General features: G+C 46.7%; 1 protein-coding gene across 1 annotated transcript; it reads right to left on the reverse strand.

Moving 5' to 3' along the window:
• Positions 1 to 10,449: 10,449 nt before the first annotated feature.
• CORT (cortistatin) lies at positions 10,450 to 14,309 on the reverse strand. The gene is made up of 2 exons (XM_010122590.2): positions 13,948 to 14,309; positions 10,450 to 10,794 (listed from the first exon to the last, which is right to left on the reverse strand). The coding sequence occupies exons 1-2, from the start codon at positions 14,047 to 14,049 to the stop codon at positions 10,579 to 10,581; spliced, it is 318 nt and encodes a 105-aa protein (XP_010120892.1). The 5' UTR covers positions 14,050 to 14,309; the 3' UTR covers positions 10,450 to 10,578.
• Positions 14,310 to 20,738: the final 6,429 nt, after the last annotated feature.

Genomic DNA, 20,738 nt, shown 5'->3' on the forward strand with positions numbered 1-20,738 from the left:
CTCACTGAATACACACAACCTCATTCCTGCCTTGGAGAAAATAGATTGAAGGCCATGTCAGAGCCAACAGTCGCATCAATCAGAACCCATATATTAAAATGCCTGTGGCACTTAAGGAAAAAACCTCAAACCTACCAAGCAACCAGCTGTGCTAAACTTTGGCTTTTGCTTACCACCTCAATGGAATAATATGCCTTTCCCAACTCGTTCAAATCGACCGCCCTTCAAAGATGTCCTGGATCCCTGATTGTTCTGCTCTCTTTGGAGCAGAAATCAGGGATAAGCAAGGTAGGTGCCTGCTAGATGTGCTGCCTTTTACAAAGGCTGACCTTATCCATCCTATTTTTTAAGGCAGGAACGTCAAATCTGTTTCTGCCCAAAGGAACTGGAAGTGTTCAAACCAAACAGTGTCTTTCAGCCTAGATCTAAGCTCACTTTCACCAGAATTCCACCCTAAAGCTCTTGGTTTTTTGCCCCAGGAAAAAAAAAAAACCCAAGCCCACGAAAACGCAGGGCAAGAGTTCTGTGCTATATGCATGCTTTACCCCTCAGCTTCTTTGCTCGTTTTTGCTTCTCTCATAGAAATTTTCACAAAGCATTAACCAGCAAAACATCCTTTGCTCCTGAGTGCTTTTGTTTTGGGCGATGTCAAACACTTGGATTTGAGGTGAGATTGCTATTGTTTCACAGAGAAATTTAACTTTGTCTTTGAGTGGCACAATTACCTGAGCTTCCTGGTCCTCATTTTTCAACGCGGTTAGTGAAATCCACAATGCTGAAGTTTCTGCAGGAGTCATGACTAAAGCTCAAACAACAGAGGGAATCTGCAAGAAGAAAATAACAGCACTTAAATACAGTTTTCAACAAAACACAATTAAATGGAAGCACTAGAAAGGAGTGAGCTCATACCAACGAAGCACTGGATTCTGTCTCAGAAAAATCTGCATTTCAGGGACAGGCAGAGCCATAACCTGGCTGTACAAAAACAAATGCTCAGGTGTTGGTACTAAAATGCTCCCTAGATTAAGAGATTAGCAGGCTGCTAAGAACAAGTGACTTTTTCACACCTGCTGGACATATTGTCACCTGTTTTTACCTATTAACAGCAGGCCCAACTTGTTGACCCCTAAAGCTGTATGCAAAATTGCTGACATACCCTGGAGGCATTGGGCCTGCTGGCCAGCAAAGGGAGACCTGGCAGACGCTGTAGCATCCTGTAATTTAAAATTAGGCACAGAGTCTAGGAAAGTATATCCTAAATCACCCCAGCTGTATCTGCCAGTGACTTCCGCTAGCCACCAAAGAGCTGCAAGAGCTTTCTTTGCTCCAGCAATGCTCAGCTCTGCTAGAAAGGCAAACAAAACCATTTGGCTGTGTGCAGAGTTAATTTGGTACGAGGACATTGGATCTAATATCCGTATTCCAACCTGAATGCCAAGGCTCTCACAGCACCGAGTACTCAACAGTTCTAGTGAAGCTCTCGGCCTCCTTAGCTAACAATTAAAACTGAAAGAAGAAACTCTGGATGGTCAAAAGGAAAGTAGTTCAGGTACACCTCTGTGGGGCAGGCAAAAGGGAAACAGTTTTGCTATAGCATGTGTTTATCTGATGTGGCAAGAGCAATACAGAGCCACCGAGCAGCCAGCAAATTAAAAGATCATTGCACGTAATTTAAATGTTTGGCTGGGATCCCCTGAGGCCCAGTAGGAAGAATCTCTGAGGAAAGGAAGATATTTTGTTTGATGTATGTTAGCAAGGAGGAAACCGAGCCAGAGCGCGAGCACGGCTGGAAGAATGATTCTTGCTGAAGTCAGATTACTCTAACTTGTCTGTTAGCCTCTGCTTAGCAGCACTGTAATGACCCAAAATTGCAGCTGACAGATTGGTGCTGAGAGTTTGTCTCACTGAGGCTACCGCATGTGGATGGGCCATTACTCTTTCAATTTCGGTCTCTGATGCCTGTTAACATACATTAGGCTTTTCCATATGCTGCTTTTTAGCCTGGTGTCCAGGGCAGCTGCCTGGGCCTCTGTCCCCACCCACACACTCCGGCCCTGCCTAATGAAAATGGATGATGGCCCCAGCTTAGTAATGGGACACAGATGGACCAAATGGATTTTTGCTTTGAAACATATTTTCATTTAAGAAAGTCTCCAAAGACTGTGAGGTTTTTACACTTGTATCACTGCAATATTCCCCCCTAATACACTACAATCTTCAGACAGGTGAGGAATTTAAAGTTGTGAACTTTCAGTTTAACTGGATCTGGAAGTCTACGGAGCAATGTCCTATTCTCGTACTGCTCTTCTGCTGATGGCCTTGACAGCCACTTGCATGTTCTCTCACTTTTCTCCTCTCCTGTCTCACCTCTTCTACTCATACTGATCTTCAGCATGAGAAGCAGCATCTTTTAGGGCAGATCTGCTAAAAGAAGGCCTGACAGACTGTTGAATCAGCCTCAGCTGAGGGACTATACAGCCTCCTGCAATACAGATAGTAACGATAAATTAAACAACTGTTCTACTATTATGAAAGCCTTGAGCAGGCACAGCAAAAGGAGCCTCCACAGCCACACGTGAGAACACATGGACATGGAACTATGCAGTGGGCACAATAAAGGGTAATCTCCCAGCAGTACTCCTCATCCTTCAAGTTATTCTTCTTGTTAATAATTTTTGTATTCCACGAACAAACAGACACAAGCAGAGCCCAAATGTCAGAGAAAAGTCAAACTCTTCCACGTAATCTGTGGTAAGACAAAGCTCATCTTTTAGATGACATCAGTGTAGTGCCGTACACTCACCAACACATGTGCAGAGTTAAGGTATGCAGCAGGCAAACACCTGCTGCAAGATGGGAGCCACTTGTACCTTGGGCCATGATTCCTGTGCCGTAAGTTGCCACTGCAAGCCTACAGCCCAGCAGTGTTTTGCAAGCAGCATTTCACATACCTCTTAGGCTAACCTGCTCTTGGTGGCCAGCCTGGGGCATCTCATACTCAATTCTATGCAGACTAGACAGGACTCAGTCGCAGCCTGCATTGCCGCAGTGATCTGGGAAGCCACTCAGAATGAACTTTCCTTGGCTGACTGCTTTGGTGACCCACTTGTTCTGCAATACACCCTCTAGGAGATGGAGTTTCCTTGCATTCTGCATCTGCACTCTGCACTGGGAAGTTCCCAAGGGCTCATGAGGCTGTCTCCCACATTCCAACATGCTCCTTGTTATTTATGGTTTCTGTCCTTGTGCTAAGTCTTTTCAAATAATTTGGAAATAATCCCCTTAATGCTAGGGCAGTGCTTGCCCATGACATCCCATTTATCAGGTAGTCTTATCCTCCCAGAGAGGTGAAGCCTAATTAACTGTTTCTGAGGGACAGGGCAAGCGTCTGTGTATGCGTGTGTGAAAATGGGATGAGACTCAGGAAAACAATTCTCCTCAAATCTCTCAGCCTTCATTACAATTCCTCTTTTAAGTGCCAGCTCTGATTTATGGCCTGCCATTCAGAGGCTACGGAGGCCTGCAGCCAGAGCTGACCAGCTGTCAGAACAGGGCTTACAGAAACAGGAAACATATTAACCTGTCTCTCCACCTGCCTAGATCCCACAACTGATACAGGAGCTGACAACGATGGGCTGTTCTTGGCACACTTCCACGGAGAGCACTGCTTGGGGCTGTGACTGTTCAAAGACGGAGACACCCAGAACCATGTGAAGATTCACCAGGTGCAGTAATTTGGACATAGCTGTATCTTGTTGCCCAAGAGAGAGATTTCCTGGACTGTGGTCCCCACTCTCCTTGCTCCCCACAAGATCTTCGATACATTGGCTGGTACTTTAGTTTGTGTCCTGTTAAACAGGAATTATCATTCTTGTTTGATGCACAGGAACGTTGGCAAAGGTAGATCATCTCAAGAAGGCTGCTTCATGAAAACTGCTAGTTAAATAAAAATGGAAACAACTGCTTATCTGAAAAGAAGGATACGTAAACACAAACAGGCACAGCCACCCCCTCCTTCAGCAATAACACACAGTAATTTCATATTCCATACCAAGAGACAATAATAACATAACAGTGACAAAATGCAAGCCTGCCTGTGACTAAATGGTTAAAGGGAGGGAGGACATTCCCTTACCTCACTCTACTGGGTTTGTGTATCCTCTTGCACAGCTTCTGAGTCACACACTATTTAGACAGCTTTGCAATACGGAGACATCCCCATTTTCCTTCTGGAGTAGAGCAAAAGGCCACCAGCAGTATTTCTTCTCAGTTATTCTGCTTCTAGCCCACTCTGTCCCATGGCGTAACAAGCTGCCTTCCAGCTCTGGACAGGGTTCAGTTATCCTGTTCGGAAGAGCAATCAGAGGGCACTTTCCAGCCCGCCGGCTCTCAGCAGTGGGTAAATTCATCAGTTCACAGATGAAGATGAGCATTGTTTGCAAGCCAATATTTTAAAGCACAAAGACTGCTGTTTGCTCCCCATGGTTCTGGGCTCCTGAAGCGTAAATCCATGGCTTTTCAGGCAGCTGCAGCTCCCTGTCTGTACACCTGCACCAAAGCTCCTGGCAAGGCCCCTCTCACCGTGGGACTGATTCACCTCTAACCAGATTAGCACAAGGGCAAGGACAGAGGCAGAGCTCTCACAGCAAAAAAAGGCTTGTGTGGAATCATGTCCTGAGCTGTAGCTTTCACTCTGGGCAGGGGACTCCCTGCACAGAGTCTTGTCCCAACCAGAAGCGTTAAAAGCTCTGTATAAAATATTATCACAGCAATACTCTCCTTTCCTTTCCCTTTCTCTATTAATTAAGCTGCTCCCTGTGCTAGGTTCACTAATGCAGACCAAGTCACCCAGTGCTATCTAGACAATTTGCTCTTGTCCAAACACATAAATAAAGTCCCAGTTAAATCAACCAGATTTGAAGACTCTTCCCTCTATGTAACAGCAACTGAAGCTACAACGTGTCTAAAATGACAGACTCTAAACTCGCCATCTAAGGGACCAAAAGCTTCTTGGACAAATTCTGGAATCTACAAGCCAGGAATGGGCAGCTTTCCACAGCCATAAATCCTTGGCTTCTTTCTCTCTGTCAAGAGGAGACTAAAATACATCAGCCAAGTACAGCCCAGTGAAATTGAAGACATTTTTTAACAGCACACTTACCTAACCAGCAAATAATCTTACAGTAGGAAGTAGGCCTGACCTCAAGCCAAATTGTACAAGGTCTCAGCTGTAAAGACTGCTTTTATATATATTATTTTTAACACTAACCATTAATTGGTTTAAAACAAGAGTCCTCCAGGTCCCCAAGGTACTGCTAGAACAGAAACTCCTCATTCCCAGCTGAATGCCCCGAGCCCAGGGAAACAATATGCTCTCTCCTCTAGCACAGCTATTAATTCCCTTCTGCGCTGCGGTCCTGCTAGACAACAACCCTTACCCAGCTCAGCCTGCCACTTAGGGCTAAGACATTCTCTGGGGAGGCAGAAGACACGGATTTGAATCGTTCAGATTTCCTTCACGTCCCAAATGCTTCCTCTGAGACTTTCTACGGGCCCTACATAACTTTAACAAGTGGGAAGCAGACACGCTGGAAGGTTTGAATCCAGATTTAAACAGCTCTCTCCAAAGCTTCTATCTTAAGAGACTGAAATGCTGGCTTTTTTTTCATCCGGTACCTCCCTCTCGAGGCTGCAAAATGAGATAGAAATCTAAGAGTGAGAGCTCAGTCAGCTCCAAAGGTGCTGGAGTCAGCAAAGAGGAACACGCAGATCAGACGTGCCTTGAGCTCAGGGGCTCAGCGCAGGCGGTTACACTGATCTCCCTTTGCATGGGGTACGGCTGCTCCTCAGCAGTCTGGGTTACAGGCTGATAGCTTCGAGTCCCCGGTTGTACTCCCAGGCTTCTGCAAAGGACTCATTCCCACAAGCTGCTGAACAGCAGCGTGCTGTTCTCCATCAGCTCCTATCTCGCTTACACGACACAGGCCCTCTGACTCCCAAATATTTCCTGCCTTTAAAGGCTCAGTAGTTATTATGAAATAAAAAGCAACTTTAAACACAACCGATACTCTGCAGTAATAATCTGTCAGAATCTTCATTCTGCTGTGTTGACAAGTCCCAGGCTGCTGTGTGTTTCTGGATAACTGATTTTTACCTACCTGCCTGTCACCCACTGCCTTAGTGCTAACTCTGAATGTAACTCCTTGTGAATCTCTGAAAAAAAGCTACATCTCTTAAATCCTTTTTGGAAGAGCAGAGAGCAGCTTCTGATTTCCCATCTCTCAGGCATTTACAGCATACAGACCTTCATTCTACAGTTTCATCAGAAAGCACAAAACGCTCATACTGCCTGTCCTTCTGACCTAGTCTACAAAACCTACAGTGCTCTGGCACTCCCTCTCACTCCCTGGTATCCTCCTCTCAAATCCCTTGAAGTTCTATCAGGGTTCAGCAAAAACAGGAAAAATCCACTGTGTAAGACATCCTCCCAATTCACCAAGAGGTCATTTGTACTCAGGATTTCCTACGTTGCATGTATCTTACATGAAGCTACTGTACATTCTGTATGGTCAGGGGAAGAGCTGCTTTCTCCGAGCAGTCTCCATGGAATATAAAACGTGTGTACAGCCTGCTGTTCCTGAGGGGTTTGGCAATACAGGAGCTCAGAGAAGTAACTGAAGTTAAATCTTCAAAGCCCACTTCACAAGAGAGAGAGGCTTTCAGAGCTCAGAGAACAGGGTCACTGAGCAAACTATTTACAGTGAGTAACAAATAGACAGTGAGCAAATGCCTTATTTGACCTGTGTTATTCTTCCACTCAACAAAACCTAGTGTGGCAGGAAAGTCAGCAGAGCCACAGGGACAGGTGTATGTGGCATCATGGTTACAACACAGAGCAAAATATCTTCAATCAGTATCTCCCACCACCACGCCCAAAGCTAAGGCAAATCTCCTAGCCCATACTGGCAAGAAAGATAAATAAAAGCTGTGCCTCTGTGTCACATGGATGTTGCCAAGTTTGTTGCCATCTAAACCACCAACTTATCAGACAAAGGCTGTCAAAACCATGCGTCCTGTGAGCCACTACGACTAAGAGTAACACCAAAATTTGCTCGACTCACTGGAGAAAAGACTCCCCTTTAGTGCAAACCTGGTTACTCCTTTCCCAGTTTGTATCCGACTGCATGTAACACTTGCATCTGACTGCTTATATGCCATCAACCTCAAAACAATTTTTTTTTTTAAATAAATGGACTCACTGCTTTCAAACACACGTTTAGTGTTTCTGAGCAGAGCCAAATATGATAATAACATAAGACAAAAGACACCCTGTGCAGCCTTATGCTTCATTCTCCCTGCAATCCTAGGTTTAACCTTAATTTTCTGTAGCTGTGATCAATGCTAAAGGTGCCTCACGGGCCACGCATTGTTTGAGAATGTCAGACACAGGACCACCAAACTAGGCAGTACTGTTCTGCTCCCACCAAATTTAATTCCACTTGCCAGATTGCAAAAATCTCCTTTGTCCGAGGCTGAAAAAGCACCCAGTGAAGTATTGATTCCCTGCTAGCGTACCTTCAGTATGTATGAAAACAAGATCTTCACTGCTAAAAGCACGTACAAACAAGTCACCATGGAAGGAACTAAATTTCAAATTAATACCTCCCTAGTTCCTCTGTCATACCTGTTCAAATATGCACATGCTTTGACCTCAGAGTAAATGAAATTTACTCTGTTTTCACTGAGGAATAAGCTACCTTGGACTACTTCACATTTATCATGGCACAGGATTTACACAGAGTTACCACTGGGTATTGAATATGCTGCAGGTTCACAGCTGAGTTTGTCCCCATGATACTTTCTTCACTTGCCTGCAGCTTGATGCATAAGCATGAGCTACCTTGAGGTTAAAAAAAAAAAAAAAATTTAACCCTCAAAACAAAAAAAACAAAACAGTAAATACCACTGGACTGTGCACTCAATTAGGTAAGGTCAGCACTGTGTGTGCTAGTTAACTTTAAAAGTTTGCCTTCTGGAATATTTTTTACTTTTTTAATGTGCTTTTTAATATTTTTTTTAAAATCTGGAGATAGCTCATAGGTATTATCCACTTGCTCATACACACAGTTATTCTGAGCTGTGACAAGACTTAAAAATGCATTGGCTACTGCATCTAAAAAAGAAATAACATACTTTTGCTCCCTTCTGCTCGACATATACCATTACAAGACTCTCAATTCCTTTGTGAAAATTTAAATAGAAAATGTCCATATATGACACATTTATAACCCTTCGTTACGCCCCTCCCACTGAATCTGATTCATCATGCTACGCTCTCTAATACTAAGTGCTGTCATTAGCAGGATCTCACATTGCTCCAGCCTCAGCACATTGACTTACCAAGGAAACTGCACAATTAAATCCAACTCCAACCCTGATTTCAGCTCTGATGAAAGAACCTGCCTCAACTGCGTTGGCCCCTATCCACAGCACGTGCAGCGGCGGTCCAGGCTTCCTGCTTGGTGCTCAGCCAGCGCGCCTCAGCCTGCATTAGCAGGAGCCATCTGTAGGGATGAAAGAAGAATTCAACTTCCACATTTACTTCCAACCTTGAGAGCAGCCGGACTACTCTCTTCTCCAGGAACCACTCAATAATACTGCATACAGTGTTTACTGAACAGGCAGTCTCTGGTGGGAGCAATCCTTACGTCTATGTGCTGTGGGGTTTCTCATTTTCACTACACGTGGTCCTGAACGTTATTATCACAGACAAGATTTAACGGTCGATAATAAGGCAACTCTTCTAAGGAACTAGCATCCTGGTTGGTCTCATACTGCTACACAGGTCTTAGTAACAATAATGGCTATAATTAGCTCTTCTACAGCACATGTCATTCACATATCTCAGGAAAAATTATAAAAAGAGACAGGAGCTATCACCTCATTTTAAAGACAAGGAAACGGAGGTATTGAAAGGAAGATAATGACAAAATGCAAATGCCAGCAGCAAAGTAAGGCATAAAACCAGGTCTCCTGCGTCCTAGCTGGGTGCTCCAGGCAACACAGTTGGAAAGCTCCATATCCCATTACCCATATACTGAGTTGGCGAGTTCCCCCAGCAAGGATCTTATTTTTCATTATGGAGTGAAAAATAAAACAAGCCACAGGGCTCTAACTCCTCCTGCAAGCCAGAGACACACAGCCAGAAAATTCTATGGCAAATGACGCAGTGAAAACGCAGCCTGACAGAGTGCAAAGTGGCAGCAGCAAGCCAGCCCATCTAGGTGCTGGAGTGCTTGTGTCGCTCATCGCTCAGGGAGAGCGGGGGAGTTAGAAGTGTTACTTCAACTGTAAGAAAACAGGCTGGCTGCTGATTAATCCAAAATGCTGCTGTTAAGACGAGAGACCTCATGGTCGCTGGCCTCCAAAAGCAAAATGTAAAGGCGCAAAAGCAAGCCACTACAAATAACTGACTTCTAGTTCTCACCAGTGACCAGTCAGGCCTTGGAGACCAGTAACATACAGCTAAATTCTGCTCTTCTGTGTGGTCATCCTCCCAGCTCCGAAACTCAACTTGTTAATACCTTTTTTTTTTTTTTGCCAGCAGTCTCCTTCAGAAATATCTGTGCTGAACTCAGACACGTCTACCTTTTCTATACTACCTATCAGTTCTAAAACTAAGGTTCAAAAAGCTACTTAGAGAGCCAAAAAAAAAAAAAAAAACCAGGCCCTACTAGGCTCCAGACAGCAAACGGCACGCAAGAAGATAAGTAAGAAAAATCAGGTGATTTTTTTTTTTTTTTTTTTTTTAAAGCAAGATGACAACACACCCAGTAAACCATGAGGGAACCTGAGCAGTCAGAGCTGTTGCCCCTGGGATCACAGGCGGCTTATTTCAATCTGTTTCAGATGTAGAGCACATTTCGATGCACACACAGCCCCAGAGCTCCTGGAGAACTGCTCTGGAGACACCTGCTGTCAAACCAAATGTGGGCCAGGCTCTGGGAACATCTCCCCCTCTCACACCCCCAAAATAATACCCCTGCACCCCCCACCCATGGAGCACTGCTTGGGTGCTTCACTCAGCCACCCCCAAATCACAGCCAGCATGGAAAGGATCACAGGGGGGCTGCTCTCCTACCTGCCTGGGTACAAATTATCCTCTCCAGATCACAGCATATCACCTTATCCTGCCTGGGGGCTAGCACAGAGCACCTGCCCCGTTGCCTGGGCCCCTGCCACTGCCCCACTGCACACCCTCAGCTCTTCACAGCTGCAAAGCCCCTTTCCAAAATGGCCACCGCCCACTACGGCTGCCCCACGAGATGGCCGCTGCCTCCAACGGCTCCTGGCTGCCCCCACGTGGCGGGGCCTGCCTGCCTTTCCCTGTGCGGCCCCACGCGCCCCGCGCCACCCCAGCCCCGCGGGGAGCAGAGAGGCAGAGACGAGTCCCCGAGGCGCCATGCTTTATTCTCAGGGGTGGAGAAGAAAAGGAAGGGAGCTCAGGGGGACAGGGCGGCCGAGGGGAAGGGAGGGTGGTCATGGACGGGCAGCCCGGCGGGACCAGGCCGCACTGCACTAGCAGGAGGTGAAGGTTTTCCAGAAGAAGTTTTTGCAGGGGGCCTTGCGGTCCCGCTGCGATAGCTGGCCGAGCTGCCCCAGCACCGCTCGCTCCTCCTCCAGCTTGCCCTCCGCTTCCACATCCGGGGAGGCTGCCTCGCGCCCCGTGTCCATGCTGTCCAGGAGGCCCGCCAGCATCTTCAGGATGGCGTCTTTCCGGACTGTGCTCTGTTCCTGCGGGCAGAGAGCAGGGGAAAGTGACAGACAGAGGCCCTGTCCCCAATGGCTGTCGAGGCAGGGGGTTGTTGCAGGGTGCGAACAGCCCCCATGGCGTCCCTTCTAATTTCCCTGCCTCCTCTGGTGCCCTCTCCTCAGAGCAGATGCTTTTTTCCATCGGCAGAGCTGTGCTGGAGCTGAGGAACCTGTGGCTGCAGGTCCTCCATTCTCCCAGAGAAGCACATGTGCTATGTTATAAAAGGAAAAGAGCTGCTAACAAATGGGCATGAACTGGCTGTGTAGTCCCTTGCTGCCTGCACTAATTAAATTTAATTGACCGCCAAGCTGCCTTCTCTCCCAGTAAGCCTGTGCTCCCTTCGCTGCTCTGACTGCCCAGCATCTGCGGTGGGAAGGTTGGGGAAGAGGCAGAGTCCAGAGCAATATTAAATTAAGAGCACAGAGGGGCTGCAACCCACTGTGAAATGCTGAGAATGAAATGTAACAAAGGAAAGGGCTGGGTTGGTGGGGAGAGAGATGCCCTAAGTATCTGGAGGAAAACGTTTCATCAGCGGAGACAGGCAGCTCCTATTTCAAGAACAAGAACCTGTCTCTCAAGAGCCCGACCTTGAGGGAAGGCAGAATGAAAGAGGAGTTGCTGAGCTGCATCTCCTTGCCATAGCATTACACGAAAGAGCATAGCCTGTGGTTTGGGGCTTGAGGGATTTCTGTCAGTAACCAGCTGTGAGTTATCTTGTTTCTCTTAACTTTACATCCAGCCAGTCTGAGGAATTGCCTCTTGCCTGAGTACGCCTGGTCTCTGTGATTCATCAGCAGAGGCAGCTCGGAGCGGACAAGCTGGGATAGAAGGTTTGACGGGAACAGATCCTGTTTCCCATGCAGGTGGGAATGTTGGAAGCACATTTCCATGTCACATCTCACAAATGCCATGTTTGCTGCTGGAACTGCTCACTCTATCCACTGGCTCTGTCAGCACCAACATTTGCAGAGGACCACTTGGTGAGCAGCTCAAAAGATGGATAAATACAGGCAGCAGCATTATTTTGAGTTTACGTTACAGGATGTTTATGGATATTTTTTAATCACTTTCTTAACTCCATTAACTAACTCTGCTTCCACACAAGAGAAACTGAGGCACAGAAAAATTACATGCTATGTTTGTAGCAAACAAAAGATAAAAGCCAGCTTGTGCCCATCTTAATTCCTACATCTGTGCTGCAAGTACAGAAATGTCCTGAGCCTTTGGCAGACAGACTGGGACTGGGGCACCCAGCTAAATGTGTCTCCTGGGTCATGTCTTCCTTGTAAGCTTCTTTCCTAGCTGTAAGTGCTGTGTTTTGAAATAACCTGCTCTAAGCAGAGCCAGCAGCTTCAGACTCAGGGATGGGGAAGGCAAAGCTCAGCCTGCTGTTGGGGATATTCCTTGTGCATGATCGGCCATGGCTGTTAGTGAAACCAGGCAGCTCTTCCCCTGCTTTAATCCATTGCTAACATCCTTTCCTAGCTGTTCCTGAGCTGCAGGAGATCAAGACTCTGGCAGCAGCTAGAGATCTTAGCACCGGTGGGTTGTGGCACACTTGAGTAGCGGCTCAATTCCCTGTACTGCATCAGAATGCGCAGATCTTTCTTTTGCATTGTTATGCATTTTTTAGTGGTTTATATGTAAAATACATATATTCTTCATACTTAAAACATTTTTCTGAGTTACAGCGCTGGTGACTGTAGGGATTGGTTCATCAGTATCTAACAATCTTTCAGTTTGTAGAATGCTCTAAAGAGAACCATTATATCTATTCTATCATTATTTTGAAAGCACCCGCATGTAGAAGACAAAGAGTCATTACACTTTAATTCATTTTTACCAAAGCCTTATTTACTGATTTATTCTCTACAACTTGTTTCTTTTTTCTGCAGCAGCTAACATTTGCAGAGTTTACTTTCTAAGTACTGGATTTGTTATTGTAAGAATGTACAGCTGAAAGTTTACAGTTATCCCCAGAAGGGTTAATCCCAGCCAGCTGCAGAAGCCCTGATCTCTAACAGAATGCTAGCCCTAGCACCTCACACTGGATACGTTTCTTTCTCACAGACAGTTTCGTTGTTAATGGGATGTGAGCCCACTCCTGAAGCAGTAAGACACTGATGGATGAGCTGGAGCCAACACTACGACAGAAAAAAAATGATGCGGATATGCACAAAGGAGAAGTTAGTGCCTTTAAAACCGATATTGGGATCCTTCGTTTCTCTGGGTAGCTCCTCTGCAGGACTGAAACAACAGCAGCCGTACGGATCCAGCTGTGAACCGCACTGGCAGAGTGCGGGGTGACTAACCACAGCTCGGAGGAACCTCGGGGATGGCAAGGAACATGCAGGTGAGGAAACTGCAGGGCGAGGGCAAGCGGAACGGAGCACTTGCTTGTGATTTTGTTATGCTATTGCTTCCTACCCCTTTGGCCTCTTAGGGAAATAGTCCAGCAAAACAAAGTTATCATAGTGCTACAGCCATTATAATATTAGAGTTTTGCCAGTTGGTAGGATAATTATATTGCTATAATAAGTTCTGCCACTGCATAAAGCTGTGCTGGTTCAGAGTGTAATTATTCTAGCAGAACTATGTCAGTATAACTCCCCTTGTGAATACTACTCTGGAAAAAGCAATTTTATTCTGATATAATTACTTCATTTATTATTCCTCTGTTACTTTCCTACTGAACCCTTCTTTTAAACATTTGTCCTTCCCATGAGTCCTATTTAAAATATCATCTCCCTTGATAATTTTACCAATTGCATATCTTTTCTCTTCCTCTCTAGTACTCTGCTTTATTTTCTCATGCTGCACTTTCAGCAATATTTTCTCCTTTTCCCTCTTGTCTCCGCTCTGTTCTTTTTGACAGTTTTTGCTTAGCTTAGACCTTACTTTTGCAGCTTTCTGGCATTTGCCCTCGTACCTTTCCTAAATCAACAGGCTACTTAGCTGTAGTCATAGCCCGTGCTTCAGCAGCGTATGAAGCTGTAGTGCCTTGGAATAAAGAGGGGTGGAGGAGTTATTTGTATCAGGTAAAGCCTAATTTGCCCTGATTACCCCTCCCCTAGCTGCAGCCTGCTGTGCTCCCAGCCTCACCCAACTCCTTGTGCAGGGTGCATTATACTCACCCTGGTGCTCTGTATTGCCAGTCTCTCTTCTCCGGGCAGTGCAGTGGCTCTCACGCTCCACACCAGCAGCAAGACGGACACCAGGCTGGCCACCAGCTGCATGATGTGCAGGCTGTGACTACTGTGCTGAATTAGGAAGACTGGGAGAGGGAGCTGTTTCTGGGCTCTCTTCTGCCTCAGACAATGGCTGCAGCCCCTTTTATAGCCCTCCCCCTCGCCCAGTGGGTGACGCAAACAATTAAGTCTATATCAAAGGCAAATTAGACTTTGGAGAGGTTGTTAACACTTGGCTGCTTGAGTGGGATACTTCAGTGCCTCTGGGCTTTCCATGTGCCAGACCTGCAGAGACTGAAGAGGCAAAGGTTTGGGACTCTCCAGTAACATGCTGTTTCTTCACCCTGAGAAACAGTAGTTAGCTGAATGCCACTTGGGAACCTAATGTTGGATAGAATAGGCCACCAGCTTGCACAAACCTCTGGGCAATACTGGATGATTCAGAGGGAAGAGGTAAAGCTTCTGGCCACCAGTACTTAGATCTATGGGCTTGGACCCTCAGCCTGCGTGTCCGAACAGCTCCAGACTCTAGGGGGATTTGGATCTGGATCTCTGCATCCGGTGATGGATCTCCCTGTGGAATGCCAATATGCCTGGCTTTCCCTTTACAGTAACGCGGGGACACAGACTGCAGCTATGCAGCAATATAATCTGTCTTGCAAATGTACATAAGACTACCTGGAAGCCAGTTGGATATTACTGGTTTTTGTTCCTAGTATTGTTTCAATACCGTGAAACCTATCCCAGAAGTATAGGTCAACACAGTGAATCCTGACCTGGAGAAGTTGGGTTTAAATATATTAAAGGGAAAACAAAGTACTGAAAGGCTGGTCAGAGCTGGAGCTGCTCGGTGAGGCTTCAGAAAAAGGTTCGTGGTACGCTGTCACTGACTGCAGGCTACGTGGAGTAAGTTCCTATTATTTCTGATTTCTGGCTAGCAGTTGTTAATAATGCATCTTCCTTTGCCCAAAATGCTGTCCCACCAGTGAGATTGGTTTGTGGGCCAGCAGAAGGTGCTATTAAACACTGCTATCTGCTTTGCATTGTCCCCATCATGTGGGGATGATGCCACTGTCTGCCTAGAGACAGAGCTAAGATCCCATCTCACCACTAGCCCTTTCTCCAGAAGCTCTTGCCTTGGGGCAAGTCCTCTTCTGATCCTAACAACAGTCAAAAGGTAACTTGTTATCCTAATTTAGCACATTAAAAAAAAACCCCAGGGAGGTGGGTTGGCCAAGGAGATCCTGTGGCAGAACTAAGAAGAGAAGGCAGAAAAACCTGTTCCCCACTGCTTACCAGCATTTCAGTTTCTGGAAACAGCATGATGAAGCTTTGCCTGCAAATAATCCAGCTCTTAACACCAGTTATACCACTATGGATGCTCTTGAGGGAAAAGATGCCATCGCTTCCATGCATGTTTGAAAAGAAATGCTGGATTCCCTCACTGAAAGATACAAAGAAAAAAAAAAAAACCTTTTCTGAGTGGTATAGACTTGTGGGGAAGGGCAACAATCTAGCAATTTCTAGAAATTAATTTTCCTCAGAAAACTTTGTAACCTCATTGTTTCTCACCGCCCCCCCCTCCTCGTGAGAGCTGGCGTCCATGCGCCCCTTTCAGATGAAACATTATCTGTTTCCTTCTAAACTGATCTTGCTAGTTTATCAGAATTGCTGTGTTAGCCCTCTGTAATGGATTCTGTCAAACACTTCCCAGCCAGTCTGCGGCACGAGACAGAGACGGAGAGCAGTGAAGTACCAGGCTCCAGCAAGCAGACAAATCACGGGGACTTGCCAAACGACCCGCAGCCGTTTTGCTCCAGGAGAGGTGAAAGCTGGAGAATAGCAAAGGGAGAAAGCGCACTTGGTTGCTCAAGAAGAACGAAGGACAGGTACCTGTGAGGGTGAGATGTGCCTGGGCTGACAGGCAGGCAGAAGGTGAATCCTCTGCTGTTGGTTCTGAGGCAGGACTAAACCTCGTGAGCCAACTCACCCAACAGCTAGACAGACAGCAGAAGCAGTGCAGCCACGTCTCCATACTGGGGACCATCTGGTCTAAGCAAACTGCTTGTTCTAATAAATATGGTTTTGTTTGCAGCTTTGTCTTCTGAATGAGCCGTTTTCTATAATGCTTCATTGAGCAAATGGGGTCACAAGTATGACAATGCTCTTCTACCAAAAAAAGTGATTATGTGCTGAGCCAGAGACCAGCTTCTGAGGAGGTCCACAGGGATGTAAACAGTGACCAGGCTGCCGTGAGTCTGTCCTGGGATTGGAGGGCAGTCATGTAATAATTGTTACCTCTTGAAAGGGTTGGCTCTGGAGAGCGTTTCTGCCCAGATATGCCAGCACCAAACCTGTGGCCCTGCTGGCAAGCGCAACAGCCAACGCCTGTACTTCTAGCAAGGCTGGGTGTCTCTTCCCACCTGGGAGGGAAGGGAAGAGGGACACATCAAAGCACTTAGACTCTAGTGCCCACAGTGGGACTGGATCGCTAAATCCAAACAAGTTCTCTCTGGGCTCTGCAACAGCATCTCTCAATATCAGATGCCTCTTTTCCAGATACCTCCATCTTCTCTAGCGCCTTCTCTTTCCTCATATTCCCTCTCCTGCTTCCCCCCCAGCCCTCCTCAAGCTCTGGTCCTCTTGTCCCTTTGCAGAGACCCTGCTGGTTCTCCTACCACCACTACTGACCATCTCCCCATCACAGGCTACAGGCACCATCTCCTCCAAAGGAAGTAAAATAACTGTGGTGATAAAATTTGCTCTTTTTAGTAACTGGAAAGGGTTCAACATATAGCACCAGGATTTTTCTTCATTCCTACTGTTCCCTATTCTCTGTTGCATTGGCTGTCTGACCTTTAAGAAGGCCCCAATTATTATTTTTTTTCCCAACCCTTAGATGCTTGTCACTCTGTACAGGAAAGATTAAATGTCTTCCCTTGGAGGAATAAACATTTCTGACAATTCCTTCCTTGATTACCTCTTACCTCTTTCTCTCTGTTATTTGACTCACCCTTTTCAAAGTTTTCTTCCTTGATGCTCTCTTCTGGCCGGAGTTGCACATGGCCTGAGTGGGTTTCTATCATTTTCAGTGAGGGTAGATGTGTCTGAAATCAGCGTGCCTGTGAACACAGCTTTTGGGAGCCTGGTAAGGGCGGGGATGCTCCAGAAGGAGGTTCAGCGTACAGTAAAACTTGAAAAGGCCTGGCTGTTCAAAGATTTTGGCTCAGAGTTACGGTGGCCTCAGGAGAGATGCAGAGCGGGTTTGGCACTACAGCAGAATACACTTACGCAGTCACATAAGACAATGTCCATCTTTTTGTGATTAAGGGTGCACAAGCAACATGCAATGGGAGACATTTTATCTTTCAAGAAAGAGGTCCCAGACCTCTCCTCAGCACATCTGTACAGCTGCAAAGACTGGGCATTGCTAGAATAGAAAAGCCAAGACTACGTCTGGCACCAAATGCCACATTAAGGAATGAGATAATTTCTCAATTACTTTCCTCTATGGCCCGGATATTTGCCGTCTTCTGTCCATTTGTTGCCTGGTCTGGGTTCAGATCACTCTGTCTTGAAGCACGTAGCAGAGTTGCATCAGGCTTCCAGAACAAAGTCAGGTTCCCAAAGGTGAAGCACTCAGCTGCAGCTGAAGGAAGGGTTCAAATGCTTCTGCTTTCCTGTCATTGGAACCCCTTCTCTCTGCCCTCAAGAGTCCCTAGTTGCAAAGGCCAATGCAATAAATAAAGCAATAGTCAGCTGACAGTTGTGAGCCTTCCTGGAAGGGGAAACCAATTTGTTCATGGGCCTGAAATCACAGCTCATTTATTAGGCCAGGCTTGCAGTATTCCCTCGCACTGCACTCCCCAGGGGCCTCTGAGAAGCATGCAGGTGGCCGTTCCAGCCATGGCTTTTCATCGGCACTAATCTAACAAACCCAAGGAAGAGATTGCGTGAGCGTGGGCTGGAGCCTACTGCTCCCGCTCATCTCTGATAAGAGCTGCAGAGCAGGTGCAGGGAGGAGGAGGGGAGTACCGCAGGGATGCTGCTGTCAGAGCACGCACGACTCCGCGCCTGTTACAGCTCTCCGGGGAGGTGGAGCAGGGGGACTTGTGCTGCTGTCTCTGTCTGTCGACCCCAAAGGGACTGCAGGAGGATGAAGGGAGGGCGAGCATAACGCTTCAGTGCTATGCTCAAAACCTTTTGTTTTTTTCAGAGCGCAAAGTTGAACGTTTCAGTTATTCCACCAGAAATCTTCCTCAAAAATAACTCCTTGCTATGAAACACCTCTATTTGAAAATACCTCCATTTTCCATGAAAACATTTTGCCCAGATCCAAGTAGGAGGCATTTCTGGCTGTGAAGCAGGCTGAGGATGCTTGGGGCTACTGCCTACTGACATAGGAACTGAGGTCTGTTACACATGACCTGTCCCGTTGGTGCAGGACTGGCTGGAAAAGAGTTGGACAGAAATTTTTTCTTTACCATTTGGATTTCCTGAGGGATTTGCATACGCGCTGCACCTTGGGGGAATGCAGTCAGGAAGAGCTCGCCAGAGACGTTAATGTGCAGGACTTGCCAGCACCACAGAAGGGAGCGCTCAGCTGGGAGAGCGTTGAACAGGAATTCACACGCTCCAGATAGCGTGGGGTTCTGGTTACTCCTCTCCTACAGCTGAGCGGGGATGAAACACGTGCAGGGTCACCACACACACCGTCTCTCCCTTATCCCTGGCACACAGAATTGGCTTTGTTAAGCAAACTTCTTCCTGGAGATGGCCGGCCGAGGGCTGCAGCGGCAGCCGTTCAGTACCAGGGAGAGGGCAGCCCCCTCCTGCGGGGTCCCCGCTTTAGCCGCTCTCCAGCCCGTGGTCCTCACCACCACCACAAACTGGTGTCCTTGAAAGGTCTGCTGCTGAGATCCCTAACATTGGCAATAATCCCCCCTGTCCTTTATCTGCTTCACACATCACTGTGCTGTAATTGAGAGTCCCTGGCTCTAATTCCATACCTTTTGCATATTTTAAAATCATTTAACTCCATCCTAGACATGACCAGGAAAGAGCTTCACTTGGACCTCTCAGTATTTAACTTGGTTACACTTCTCATCTTACTTTTTAACAACAATTTGTCCAACTCTTTTGCCAGATCTGAGCTGCTGTTTCACTCTTCTGTCCACACTTTTCCCTCTTCTTCCCCCATCATTTTATAAAAGGAACTTTCCTCTCCCTGAACCTGGCAACACTTGTTATTACTTTTGACTGTTTGCTTACTGAGGCTGCTGTTCTCTGATGAAAAATGAATTGTCATTCTTTCTTCAGCAGTCTCTCGCTCCAGTCAGGCTCTATCAATAATTCAGCCGGGCCTCGATAACATTAGCTCTGGATGAATACAACACTCATGCCAATTAACTGGCTGAAAGGGCTCAAGAGATACAGGCAAGAGACTTCTCTTAATTTTTTAAGCTCTTTTCTGAACTTCTAAAAATTGAGTTAGTTCAATGAGTAAAGCACAGAGCAGGGAGTCTGACAGAGTTCAAAAGGCGCCAAGAGGCTTAAGCAACTGATGTGCTAAAGCCCATCAGGCTCTGTTCCCTCACTTCCCTCCACCTGCTCTGACTGATACTACGTTGTACGCTGCTTGGGAGAAAGCCTATCCCTGCTCATACGCTCCTAGCTTAATAAGATGCTGGAACAGAACTGCAGCATGTCTAGACAAACAACATCTTTGTGGATCTTTGCTCACAAACAGCCTTGCTTGACTAGCCTTGGGCAACAGCCAGCTCAATGTCTGAAAAAGTTACTCAAGTATTTTAGTTGCCCACCTGGAGACACTGCAAGGATTGCTTTTGAGTGTTCAGTGCTCAATTCAATATGAGGCCCCACTAGTTTTCTGTTGGGCATTACCCAAATTGCCAGTCTCTTTTCAGTCCCCAGCGTCCTTGCCCATGGCAGCATGCAGCATTAACAGCTCAGACCTCACACATCTGTCGAAGGGATAACCAATCTGTAGACACAATTGCCTGCGAGATGTCTGCCATGCCAAATACCATTCGAGCAGCTTAACCGGCACGTCCACCTTGTGGCAGCTCTCAGCACCGGGGTGACTTTAACAGCCATAAAGCGCTCAGAGCTGCTCAGATGGAACGAGCTATAGAGGCACAAACTCTCGTTCTGTCTCTTACTGCACTGTTAATGAGTGCTCGATCCAGGCACGGATCTCTGTCTTCATCCATTGCAAGGCACTGAAGTATTTGAAACTGCCTGTAAAGAACAGGGTTGGAATGACTCGGAAACTATATACAGGACCCCACGGACAGAGCACATGCGGCTGGGATGGCAAACAGCCTTGTCTTCCTGCTCGCATTACTGCCTGCTTACTGAAGCTTGGAAGGAGCTCAGAGAAACAAAAGGAATAATTAGCTGCACGGAGGCTAGTAACAGTTTTGAGGAAGCTCTTTCCCTCCTGGGCATTGTTGTACTCACCAAGGGTGGGTGGAAGGCTTGAACCTGTTACTAGTTGGCAGCTGCTCTACAGCCGCCTTGGATTACAATTCTGGTCTTGATCACTATTCCAGGGGAGAGACAGTGCCAGAGGTAGTTTTCTGTCAAGGAAGAAGGGCTAAATGGGGTTTAGGTCCTACAGCAATTTAAACAGGAGTAGCTAGAGCCAGCCTCCATTACTGGTCTGCTCTTTTTAAGAAAAATACAAGAGTTAAGCACTGAAAATGCCTCAATAG

The sequence above is a fragment of the Chlamydotis macqueenii genome, chromosome 21 (assembly GCF_036417535.1).
Source record: "Chlamydotis macqueenii isolate bChlMac1 chromosome 21, bChlMac1.mat, whole genome shotgun sequence".
NCBI classification, from domain to species: domain Eukaryota; kingdom Metazoa; phylum Chordata; class Aves; order Otidiformes; family Otididae; genus Chlamydotis; species Chlamydotis macqueenii.